Genomic DNA, 13,597 nt, shown 5'->3' on the forward strand with positions numbered 1-13,597 from the left:
CTGAAAATACCTTCTACAGGGTCTATTCGAGCCTCCAGCTTCTTCCATCTCTAACCTATTAATTTTTTCTAAGACATCAATTTAATCATTTCACGCTTCCCTCACAGAAAGTATTTTAATTGTCTAACTCTTAGACTCTAATGGGATAAGTCCAAACTCTATCTTACTAGAATTCAAAATCCTTTACATTCTCTTCCCCACATATTTTAAACACCGTATCCCCCATTATTTCTAAACTCTCACAGCTCTCAAATTGTTCTATGTAAGTTCTTGAGCTTTAATTTTCCCATGTAAATGGGAATAATATTTTTAGAGCTGTTGTGAGGATGAACCATGAAAGTGTGTGTAAAGCACCTAATCCAGTGCCTAGCGAGTGGTTAATTATGTATCACAAACATGTCATGTGTTTTCTCAGCTCTCTGTTTGCTCGGCATGGTCCTTTTATAGAGAATTCCTTGCTTCCAGGTGAAATTCCTGCTTCATCTGTGGCTCTTTCCCTAAACATCTCAGCCCAACAGTGACCGCTGTGTCCTCTGCTTGCCTGTGAAAACTCATCATCAGTACAATACTAGTAACATAGCACTTACACTGAGGTCATGATATTAGTGTGGGTCTTCAGCTTTAGTGTGCATCATAATCATGTTTGTTAAAGTACAAATCTAAGTACAAACTAGGCTCCACCCCGAGTTTCTGATTCAGTAAGTCTATGGTGGGGCCTGGGAATTTGCATTTCTTATAAGTTCCCAGGCGATGCTGTTGCTTCTGGTCCAGGGATTACACTTTTAGAATCACTGGTGTCTATGTTTTCTCAGATTAGCTCTAGGTGGCAGGAATGCTGTATTGTTCCTTTTTCCATTGACCCATCCTCCCCTTTCTATACATCCCAGGTAGTACATAGGGCAGTAGTTTAATACAAAAGGAACAAATGTTTTTCAACTGAATTTAATCACTTACTGAAGCTATGGTCAAACTCCATATTCACTAGCTGGTTGTACTCAGTCTTAAACCATTTCCAATATTTAAAAATCTACTAAAGGAGAATGTCTTAGTGATGGCAGGTAAACGACATATTATTTGTGTATAAAAAACCACATTAGATATAGATATAGCCTCAAGCTTCGATTCTTCATGTTAGTAGAGAGGTATATGGACTCTAGGAATTTAATAAAGAAAATTATTTCTATTTTCCTTTGGAATGCATTTTTAAAGTTATATTTTGGGATGGGCCCATCTTACATTCTAGAAATTCATAATGCTTTAAATAATTCCCCTTTGAAAGTATGTTTCTGTGTCAAGGACCACTCTCTGCTTCCTCTGAAGCCTAGAGCTGGACTGGCGGTGAGGGGGATTAGAAGGAAGGTGTCCACACCAAAATAGGACAGAGGAAGAAAAAGAGGGAGAACTTTCAGAAGACATTAAAAGGGTAATTTTGTCCCCAAATCTGGGGAAGATAATGGTTGGCAACTTAGTAATTGCTATTCTCCCCCTGGCTCACCCATGACTCAACTGCTACTGGGCTAAAGAAACATTACAGAAAGAAGCTCCAGCTCCACAGCTGACAATGTTTAGGACTTGGAATTGACCAGTGGGGTACGTCTACTATAGACTTACATAAGGAAGATCTAGGAAGGCATCCATCTTTCCTAGCTTGATTTTATTTTAATCCCACTTTTTCCAGCTCAAACTGAACAATTCAAGATGAACAATCTTTCCTACTGTATTCATTTAAAACATTTAAATACAGTTCTTTTGTTTCAAGATGCTTGTTCGTTTGACTGAAAATTTTCATTGACCAAATTAAGTTGGATAATTTTAAAGACTTTTTCTAGCAGCTAAAATTCAAAGTAGAGAGGAAACTTTCAACCTCCTTGATTTTGGAGGAACACTGGCTTCTATAAAATAAGACTAATTAGAGATGCTGATGAGGTCAACATGGACATAAAGCTAAAGAAAAAATGCTGCCAAGGAGGCTGAGAACAAACTTCCAGTGAAGCCACCAATAGACTCTCTGTGTGGTATACGCTGTGTAAAATGAGAAAATTTCTTCAGCTGCTTTGAAGACAGTACTGATGAGGGTATAGCCAGAGGTCCAGTTCCCATATGGACTTCACGTGACCCCAAATTCTGCTCCACACGACCAAAATCTTTGGTCTCTAGACATGATTGCTCTTAATTACTGAACACAAGAGGGACTAAGCAAAAAAACTTTCTTCAGAAAAACAGATCATCATTGCTTTAAATATGTTTTAAAGTGTATACCCTTCTGAGCAAAAGTGACATCTTCATCACAAAGAATAAAATAACACATTCACAGTTATTTCCATCTCAAAGGTTGAAAATGTGGTCCTAATAAATCATTTTTCCACAGACATTTTCCTAGGTTGGTGCTAAATCTATAAGATATGCATGACAAGTTAAACTATAAACATTCTCTAATGCTTCACCTTTATGATTACAATAACAAGTGTGAATAATGAAACGTTTTCTATCCTTGCTCAGCCATCTAACTACTTGATGTGAAGACAGAGGTAGCTGACATAATGGAAAAGAATATGAGAAAGAATGTGTGTGTGTGTGTGTGTGTGTGTGTGTGTGTGTATAAAACTGAGTCACTTTGCTGTATAGCAGTAATTAACACAACATTGTAAATCAACTATACTTCAATAAAAAATTCAAAAAAAAGACAGAGGCAGTTGAAGTCAATATTCCTAACCTTAAACTAGTTTAACCAAAACTCAATTATTAAATACATATATGGAGTCATAGACAGTTTTAGAGATCACTTGATTTTTCATTGGTGCTTATATAATTTGGTGGATTTCCTCTCCATTTCTATTCAATATATCCTGCCTGAGTAACTGTTATGCTGTCTGTACCACCCAAGGCCACACACTATAGTCATATTTAGCAGAAAACACAATAAGAACAACACAAAGAATCATGATTGTGAGGGGTGAGGACAAGGGGAAGCCAGGAAACAATTTATTTAATTTTAGAAAGCATTTCACAAGTTTACATACCAAAAACATTGAGTTACCATGGAAGGAGAGGAAATGTTTTGTCACAGAGAACTGGCTAAAAAACAAAGGCGAAGTTAAGCAGACATCTCTCTGGATGGAGAAGTGTTAACAGCAGGGAGCCCTGGGAACCTTCCTTGTATATGTCTTATTTAACTGCCTTTATACAAAATACATAAATAGCTACAGTGAAACACAAACTTTCAGAATTTAATGCTAGGCGATTTCTTTCATTGCCATTTAGTCCAATTCCTTCATTTTGCAGATGAGGGTAAAGAATCTATGACATGGAGACTTGGTCAAGGTGACACAGCTAGCAAGAAGCATGTCCAGATTCCTAGACAATGGGCCTTCCTCTGCCACCCTGCCTTGGCTTCACTGGCAGATGTTGTGACAATGACATTGTGCCAAGGGGACAATTAAACACTGCAGGGAGATTTCACAAAGCCTTCTGAGTTGAGCAAGCATGTGTGTCAGATGAGATTCAGTGTGGAAAATATAAGTAAATGTGTTGAAGAAAACATAATCTAAACTCCAGTCAGAAGTTTAGAGGCTTTATATGACCCAGCAATCCCACTTCTAGGCATATATCCGGAGAAAACTCTAATTTGAAAAGACACGTGCACCCCAATGTTCATTGCAACGCTATTTACAATAGCCAAGACATGGAAGCAATCTAAATGTCCATCGACAGAATAATGGATAAAGAAGATGTGGCATATATATATATAGAGAGAGAATACGACTATATTAGTAGAATACTACTCAGCCATAAAAAGAATGAAATAATGCCATTTGCAGCAACATGGATGGACCTAGAGATTATCATATTAAGTGAAGTAAGTCAGAGAAAGACAAATACCGTATGATATTACTTATATGTAGAATCTAAAATATGATGCAAATGAACTTATTTACAAAACAGAAACAGACTCACAGACATAGAAAACAAACTTGTGGTTACCAAAGGGGAAAAGGGGTGGAAGAGGGATACATTAGGAGTTTGGGGTTAGCAGATACACACTACTATATATAAAATAAACAACAAGGTCCTACTACACAGCATAGGGAACTATATTCAATATCCTGTAGTGAACCATAATGGAAAAGAATATGAAAAAGAATATAGATATATAACTGAACCACTTTGTTGTACACCAGAAACTAACACAACATTGTAAATCAACTATGCTTCAATTAAAAAGAAAGAAGTTTAGAAGCTTTGATGATCAGTTACAGGAAAGGTGCCTATATGTAATCCTTCCCCATAACCATCAGCTTAATGTGCTGCAGTTCCATTGAAATGCCTTGGCTCACCAGATCTAGAAAAAAAGTGGGAACAAAATAGAAAACATTACCCTACAGCTGTACAAAACCAGAGGGTCTAAGTACTTGGAAAGTTGTGTTGAGTTTTAGGCATAAAACCTAAAAAGAGATTGAATAGCTGGAAAGAGTCACAAAATGGCAAATAAACTGGTCATAGGAAAGGAGGGACTTCACTGGGAGGACTGACTGAAACAAATTTAGGAGAGAGAGGGGAAACTATTACTATACAGTAATATAGTACTGAGTACAGCCACAACTACTGAGCCCACACGCCACAACTACTGAAGCCCACACACCTAGAGCCCGTGCTCCGCAACAAGAGAAGCCACCACAGTGAGAAGCCCGCACACCGCAATGAGGGGGAGCCCCCACTCGCCGCAACTAGAGAAAGCCCGTGTGCAGCAGCGAAGATCCAATGCAGCCAAAAATAAATAAATAAATTAATTAATTAAAAAATAAAAGATAACAATCACTGAAGCAATTTAGTGGAAGGAGAAAAGTCAGTAGGGACCAGAATAATGTGATTAAGCTCCCTTCTGGAAGATATAAGGGAGGGTTTTAATGAGAAGGAGTTGGATGGAGGCGGGGAGATCTTCAGGCCAGGAAACTACATGGGAAAAGTCAGTATGTGCCTGGGGATACTACAGAGACCACTCAACTGGAGTAAAGGAAGATAAAGACGGATGGGCAGAGAAAGACCAAATTAGGCAGGGCCATAAAAGCCAGGCAGAACATCTTGCATTTTATCTTGTGGGTAACTGGGAGCCAATGATGGTTTCTATGGCTAGAGCTGAAACATGGTCAACATTCACCATTTCTTAACATTTCCCTAGTATGTTGCCAAACTCATACCGGCAACATTTACGTTTTACTTGTATTTAATATTTTTCATTTGCTATAAAAGCGATCACGTATAACATCTAGGTAGATATTTTGACATGCGAACTCCCTTTGGTTCCAAACTCATTCAAATAATACATTTTTGCCTAAAAAGAGAAATTATAATGTGAGGTTATGAAAAGTCCATTTCCCTCTTAACATTCTTCCTAGCAACTCAGTTGTTTTCATTGGCCTTTATTAAAACAACCTTTGTGTGAACTGGCAATTTGTTTGGTAAATATCAATGAAAGCATATTTCAGAAAATATAGTAATAAAAACCAACCCAATTTCAGAAATATGCTTGCTGCCAGACATCAGTCTTCAGCTCATATTATGAGTATTTCCAGTAAGTCTTATACATTAACATGAGAAAATAGCTTACTGTTTAAGATCAAAAAAGTTGAAAAACTCTTCACCGCCTCTCAAAAATTATTCAGGGATTCTGTCCATAAAATGTATTTCTCTTTTGATAAACTGCATTTATAATGGTTTCAAGCACTTCAATTCAATTGAACATTTTTCCTCCCAAATCTACTGAGACTGCTTATTATCATCCTAGTATCTATATACTTTACAACTTTAACAGGTCTGGAATATTAATATTTCAGCAATACCTATCTGGAACCCTTATCTACTTTCCAAACCTTTATAAGATAGAAGCTTTGTTCAAGACTCCAAGGAAATTCTGTTACTATTTTTCAAGTGTGTACAACTCAGTTATTATCACTAAGCTACATTTAATAAGAGAAAAATATTATTCCTCAGCTGAAGTATAATGAGGAGGAGAAACAGCTAGCTATATGTTCTAAAGAGCATTCACTTAAACGCCTCCTGGTTGGCAGATAAAATATCTCTGTGAAGTGAAATGGAATCATTGCATAGTTCTTTTGGGGGTACTGTTACAATCAGCCTATATATCTGCCATGATGCTTTTTTATATAAATGTTTTCTGTCCTTTCCTCTTCTTTTAGAAAACATCTCCTCAGTCTAACTGTCCTGGTTTCTACAATAAAGGTTTCTTCATATTTCAAAGTAAATCAGTGAATTAATTTCGTATAGAGTTTGAGTGTGGTTCTGTGTGCCTATAAACATGCTGGTCGTTGTGGAGTAGATATAAGGAGTATAAGATATGATTTTTCTGTGAAGCAGCTCACATTACATCAATACTTGTGCTCTATAAAACATGAAATGATAGCAAATAATTCAAGGCATTCTCACAACCAAGGACTGAGCTGTAAAAGACAGAGCCTAGATCCAAGGTGGGGGAAGATAAATGTGGGTTAGGGTATTTAGGAAAGCTCACTGCAAGGCATGGCTTTATGAGAGTCTCGAAGAATGGGTCTGACAAGGGGAGGGAAGGTGGAAATTCATTTCAAGCAAAGAGACTAATATGAGTGAAAAAGCAGGATGCAGGGAGTGAACTCTCTTACTGAAGGGTTATTAGATGCCAGATGTGATAAAATATTTATGAAAGAAATAAATATCATTTACTCCTCACAGCAAATCTTTGAGGTGGATATTATTATCTCCATATGACAAAAGGAGAACGAGGCTCAGAGAAGGTAAGACATTTGCTCTAGGTCACCCATTAGGCCTTTCAAAATCAGGATTCAACACCTAAGGTCTACCTGGCCCCAGAGCTGGGGCTTTCTTCAGCAGCTCATTGCCTCCTTTGTGTGTCTATGCTTCAAGGAAGATAATGTCTTGCCTCTAGCAATTCAATGTGATGGTTAAATGGGAGCCAGTTTAGGGCTTCCCTGGTGGCGTAGTGGTTAAGAATCCACCTGCCAATGCAGGGGACACGGGTTCGATCCCTGGTCCGGGAAGATCCCACATGCCACGGAGCAACTAAGCCCGGATGCCACACTACTGAGCCTGTGCTCTAGAGCCTGCGAGCCACAACTACTGAGCCCATGTGCCACAACTACTGAAGCCTGCATGCCTAGAGCCCATGCTCCACAACAAGAGAAGCCACCGCAACGAGAAGCCTGCGCACCGCAAAGAGTAGCCCCCGGTAGAAAGCCCGTGCAGCAACGAAGACCCAACATGGCCAAAAAAAAAAAAAAAAAAAAAGAATCATTATTTTAAAATATGTGGATATTTATATTAAAGAAGAGTTGAAGGCTTAATCAAGAAGCAAAATCTTAATGATAAATATAAGGCAAATGACAATGAGTAGCCATTCCCTTAAGCTGGGTATTAGGGACCTAAAATCATCATTACAAAATGAAATCAGTGAATTGGAATAGTGAGGCTGGCTGGGTTAGGGAATGTGTAGATTGCCATAGTTTTTTTTCTGTTTTTTTTTTTTTTTAACATTTTCTATGGTGGGTCACAGTAAGTGAATGAAATAATTGCTGTGCCAATAGTTGGTCTCACAAGTTATGGCTGCCTTCTTGCTACACCTAAAAAGGAGAACTTAAACTTGGAACAAATGAAAAGAAATAACCATCTTGGATAATTTGAAAATATGGAAGTACTTAAGAATTAAAACTAACAAAATCCCAAACCAAATCAACTCAAACAAACTTTGGAAAACCCTCAAATTCTGAAGAGCATATTTGGGACAAAAGTCTATAATACCTTAAAGAGAAAAAGAAAAGGATTTGTATCTGGCTTCTGAATATTCACTATACTGGTATCATGCTGTCACTTAACGCAGATAACATTGTGAGGATTTTCCCCACTGTGTTAACACAAAAGTCTTGATCATAACACAAGATTCCATTTGAAACACGTAGCTCACTCATTTTGATGCCACGTGACGATCTGTAGGCTTCTAAAAGGAATGGCTATGCTGTTTGAACAATTTTGGTAAATGTTCCTAAATTTTCGTGAGCAAAGCTTCTACTAATCTCCCCTTCCCCAGCATCACCTGCTATGTAGGTTTGTAAGAAATGGAAAAAATCAGAGTTGATTACAAAATCTCTCAGACCACAGTAAGATCAGCAAGATGGCCAACTAGAAAGCTCTAGGCCCTCTGTCCTTCACAGAAACATTCGAAAAACAACCAGAGATTGACTAAAATAACTTTATAGGAGCTCTGAAACTAGTCAAAGATCTAAAGCAACCGAATGAATGCCCAATCAATAAAAAGCCACATTCAATATGGTAGGAAATTTTGTGGCACTTCTACTCTCCCTTGCCCCACCCTTTCTCTGGAGAAAGGACAATCTTTTCAATAATTCGTGCTGGGAAAACTGGATATTTACATGCAAAAGAATGAAGCTGGACTCTTACCTCATACCACAAATAAAAAATAACTAAAAATGGACCAAAGACCTAAATGGAAGGCAGAAAACTCTTAGTAGAAAACATAGAGTAAAATCTTCATGACTCTGGGTTTGGCAATGATTTCTTTGATATGACACCAAATGCATAGTAAACAAAAGAAAACTTAAACTGAACTTCATCAAAATTAAAAACTTTGTACATCACAGTACACAAAGAGTAAAACAGCAACCCATGAAATAGGATAAAATATTTGCAAACCATGTATCTGATAAGGGATTAATATCCGGAATATATTAAAAAAAAAAACTCAACAATTTAACAATAAAAAACCAAGCAACTTGACTAAAAATTGGCAAAAGAAGATACACAAATGGCCTAAAAGTACATAAAAAGATGTTCAACATCAAAAATAATCAGGGAAATGCAAATCAAAACCACAGTGAAATACTACTTCACACCCATTAGGATGGCTGTTATATAGAAGTATATAAATAAAAAACACAGATTGTTAAAAGCATTTGGTGAGGATGTGGAGAAACTGGTGGGAATATAAAAATGTTATAGCTGCTATGGAAAATGGTATGGCTGTTTCTCAAAAAATTAAACATAAAATTACCATATGATTTGGCAATTCTACTTGTGGATGTACACTCAAAAAATTGAAAGCAGGGACTCAAACAGATTTTTGCACGCTCATATTAATAGCAGCATTATTCACAATAGCCAAGAGTTGGAAGCAACCCAAATGGCCATCAACGAATGAATGGCTAAATAAAATGTGGTCTATACATACAATGAAATATTATTCAGCCTTAAAAACAAGGAAATTCCAATACATGCTACAACCTGAATGAAGCTTGAGGACATTATGCTAAGTGAAATAAGCCAGTCATAAGAAGACAAATACTGTATGATTACATTTACATGAGGCACCTAGAGTAGTCAAGTTTGTAGACACAGAAAGTAGAATGGGGGTTGCCAGGTGCTGGGGGGAGGGAGGTGGGGGAACTAGTTAATGGATGTATTTTCAGCTGGGGAAGATGAAAGAGTTCTGAAGATGAAAGGTAGTGATGGTTGCACAACAATGTGAAGATACTTAATGCCACTGAATGGTATATTTTAAAATGCTTAAAATGGTAAATTTCATGTTCTGTATATTTTACCACAGGAAAAAACACAAATAAGAATATCTTAGACCAAAATGTTTCCAGATAGCACTTTCTGTCACTGAGCACCTGGGTTAACATATCCTCCTCTCACTGTGGCCAACAGAGGCCGCCTTGAGAGTTTCATGAAAAGATTTTAATTTCTATGACACCACAGTATCTTTAACTTCTTAATGCTGCTAGATATCATAAATATGTCTATGTCATATAAAGCCCACACTAAGATGCATTTTTATAATCTTGTACCTAAATATTTCCTGTATATCTAATTTGAGGTGTGATATTTGGCATATGTTAATAATACAATATACTCACAAATAATATTATTTATTCACATATACAATAATAAGCTAAATATTTGACACATGGATAGCAAAGTTAGTAAATGACCATTTGATTGACAGAATTAATTTATGAGCAATGTACCCCCAGGAGCCATCTAACCTACATTTTCCTCTCTCTCAATTTAAGTGTCCCAGATTTATTTAAGGCACATGCTGGTCTCCTTTCCTAAAATAATTGTCCTCCTTCCTTCTACCCACTCAAATTCTACCTATTCTTTAGAGCTCAGACAAAGGAAAGTGTTTTATAAAGCATTTCCTGGCTATCCCAGCCCACTTTCCTCCTCCTAACGTCTAGACTCTATGCTTAGTAATAGACTGCCTTGTATTATTTGCTATCATTTTATGTTTTAGAACCAACTAAAATGTACTGAGAAATTGATGATTATTCTAGCCTGAAAGGACAGCCCAAAACAGTGATACAAGGTACATTCACTAAAAGCAAATTGTGAACTTGCTTATTCTCTGTCAACTCTAGTGCAGCTCAATATGAATATGAGTTCAAAATCACTATTGATTAGGATTACTAAACTGGCTTATGGAAGACTGGGAGGAAAAATTCCCTCTCTGCGACCCCCAATACACACGCAACACACACACAGTAGCACACACATACTCAACCACGTACACTGGAGCACAGTTTGCACAGAAGTAGCAACTTTATGGAAAGAAACTCTGGAAGCTAAAGTAGTAACATTTTTTGAGCACCCAATATGTGCAAAGCACTTTGCTGAGCCCTCTGAATAAGGAATTCACACATCTATAGTCATCTTTAACCAAAATTCAGAGTCTATTACATTGGTGGTTAGGGCATGCTTCTGGGCATTGGCTTAATCTGGGAATTTTCCTCTTGGATCAGACATGAAACCAAGCTGAGAAAAAAATATGAGAGGAGGTGGAGGGTAGTTGTCTTCCCCCTGCAATAAAGAACCCATATTTCAACAAACTGAAGAAGTTTACTTGTTGTAGTTAAAACTACATATTGCTTTGAGTTCAAATTCTTTCTATTAATATATAAGATTTATTGAAATTATATTGTTTAAGCAGGAACAAGAAAGCTGAAAATTATTTCAGGTTTTCAAGCCATAAGGAAAAATAGTGCCTTTAGGTTTTCCACTCAACTAGGAAAATTATAGCTTCATATTTGCAGCACTAAAGCTAATGCAATGTCAGCAGCTCCATCAAACTCCGTTGTTCAGCAGTTTATAATTCAAGCAGAAATGTTCACTCCAAGCCCAAACTTGGCCTACACAATTTCAAAGAAAATGAAGAAAAAATTATTTTGGCTAGTGCTAACTTATAAAAGCAAAAGAGAGGGTGCTTTTATAGAGTATTTCAAAAAACATCTAAGAATTTGAGAACGTAACTGAGAATTACTGAGTTGACATCCTTCATTCCTAAGGTTATAGAAATAACCCCAAATTCCATGACATCATGTCAGCGTCGGCAGTATCTTAACTATTTTCATGAAATTCTTCATCTGGTAGAATTTCATATCAGACAGAATTACTGTTCATAGGGAAAAAACAATTATAGTGGAAAATAGGGCAAATAGGTAGACGTTTCTCATGAGGGCATCATAAGACTTTAGATGTATTTTTCCTTTAAGTACTAACTCTCTAGTGAAACATACACACACATAGAAAATGAAAAAAAAAATTCTAGTTTTTAAAGTGTTTTGCAATGGCAGGCTGGAATTCCCAGCATCTAGCTTCCTCCTTCCAAATGTCATCTTAGAAACAACTTAGTGTTGAAGTGAATTTCTGGCAGCGGACGACAGGAACTATTGGGCTGACCAGCTCACTGGAGGTGGGTGGGTGTGAGTGAGGTGGGGAGCTAGTCAGTTCTGGGACGGAAATTTGAAGTCATGTGGCAGGTGGGTTATAGATTGCATTTGTGTCATCCTACAGATGAGTCTAGCAGCCAACCCCGCATTACTCTGATCTCCTACAGTACCTTCAAAATACATCAAAACTTTTGATATTGTGGTATCAGGGCATTACATAAGAAGGTCATCCTTTCCTATCTGTAGAAGGCTCACTTGTATTAAATATGTTGATACCTTAGGTACTGCATGTCTGTTTTCATACAGCATTTATTAAAGCTGTACTATGCACCAGGCTACAGATGATCCAACAGGATTTCTTTCTTCAGGAGAAGTCAGGAGGAAGCGAGCAGTTCATAAAGACAACTCCAGTACAATTGTGGAGTGCCATCTGGATGACTTCACTGAAAAGGATGCTGAGGTGTCAGAAGGACACCTTGTCTCTTCACCACCACGCACCTTTCACCACCTTTTGAAATCCGCTTCCCCTTCCTTCTTCCCTTAACGCTCATTTGGTCAAGCACTCCCTGCGGATGGGACCCTGGGTCGTTTTGTGTGAAACCATCAGGCCTGGGAGAGCAGTACCAAGTACAATTTTCTGAGGGGACAGCGGTGGCGTCTGGAAGGGAAGGCTAGCCTGGCAGAGTTGCCTGCAGGGTCTGCTCGGGCTTTAGCATTGCGGGGGCGCAGAGAGGATTTACGGGGTTCTGGGCATACCTGGTTGAAGGGTGCGGCGATGAGCGAGGGTTCCCATATCTTAGAACCTGTGGTCGCCGTCCCGCCTTTCTCTTTTTTGGGTGCCATGCCGAGAACGGGAGGAGCATTGGCCTCTAATCAGGTCTTAGGCCTGGACTAAGCGTCCCCGCTGCCATAGTAACCGAAGCCACGCCCAGTTCCTGAAGGAATTGTCTCCCCTCTGCCAAACCTGTTCTGCATCCTCAGGTCAACGGCTTCTGTCGCCATGGCAACCGAGTTTCCTGGAGCGCGCTGCAACTTGTGGGCGGGACTCCAGTCCCCTTGGTGAAATCTTAGGATTTCCCAGCAGAAGGAATGTGCAAGTGGAGAGGGAAAGGACGAGGCTGGCCTCGAGCTGGTCAAGCTTTCTTTTAGTCACTTCTACACTCTGCTTCGTCTTAGAGCCTTCTCTGGCCCGAGGCATTGTCTTGAAATTCAAGGGCTTCCCTGGTGGCGCAGGGGTTTCCCTGGTGGCGCAGTGGTTGAGAATCTGCCTGCCAATGCAGGGGACACGGGTTCGAGCCCTGGTCTGGGAAGATCCCACATGCTGTGGAGCAACTGGGCCCGTGAGCCACAATTACTGAGCCTGTGCGTCTGGAGCCTGTGCTCCGCAACAAGAGAGGCCGCGATAGTGATAGGCCCACGCACCGCAATGAGGAGTGGCCCCCACTTGCCACAACTAGAGAAAGCCCTCGCTCGCACAGAAACGAAGACCCAACACAGCCATCCAAAAATAAATAAATAAATAAACCAATAAATAAATAAACCAATAAATAAACAAACAAATAAATAAAAAAACAAACCCTGGAATCCCGTCCAGGACTTCTTCACCAAGATTTCTTTCACCCTGGGTAACCTAGAATGAAGAACTGACTCTCCTCAGAAGACAGCCCATGCCAGTTTTCTCTTCCACTCTAATCTGCCCAAGATGCTTCACTATGTGAGCCAAATTTGTCTCCCGACCTCCATCCTCTGCTTTGGTCTCGGTTCTGCCTCCCAGGGAGCCTTACTAAACAAGTCCAATCATTCTTCCACAGGACCCTTTATATAATTATAGTTGGGATTACTGTCTT

At 38.8% G+C, this 13,597-nt stretch overlaps 1 protein-coding gene across 1 annotated transcript in view; it reads right to left on the reverse strand.

The window, feature by feature from the left end:
• The window catches only part of SPAG17 (sperm associated antigen 17), a 220,660-nt gene extending 208,067 nt beyond the window's left edge, over nt 1–12,593 (reverse strand). Inside the window, exon 1 of the mRNA XM_059928865.1 lies at nt 12,507–12,593. Within this exon, the coding sequence (XP_059784848.1) occupies nt 12,507–12,593 (87 nt within the window). The remainder of the gene's footprint in view (nt 1–12,506) is intronic.
• Between the last annotated feature and the right edge of the window lie 1,004 nt (nt 12,594–13,597).

Source organism: Balaenoptera ricei, chromosome 1 (genome assembly GCF_028023285.1).
Source record: "Balaenoptera ricei isolate mBalRic1 chromosome 1, mBalRic1.hap2, whole genome shotgun sequence".
In the NCBI taxonomy this organism is placed as follows: Eukaryota; Metazoa; Chordata; class Mammalia; order Artiodactyla; family Balaenopteridae; genus Balaenoptera; species Balaenoptera ricei.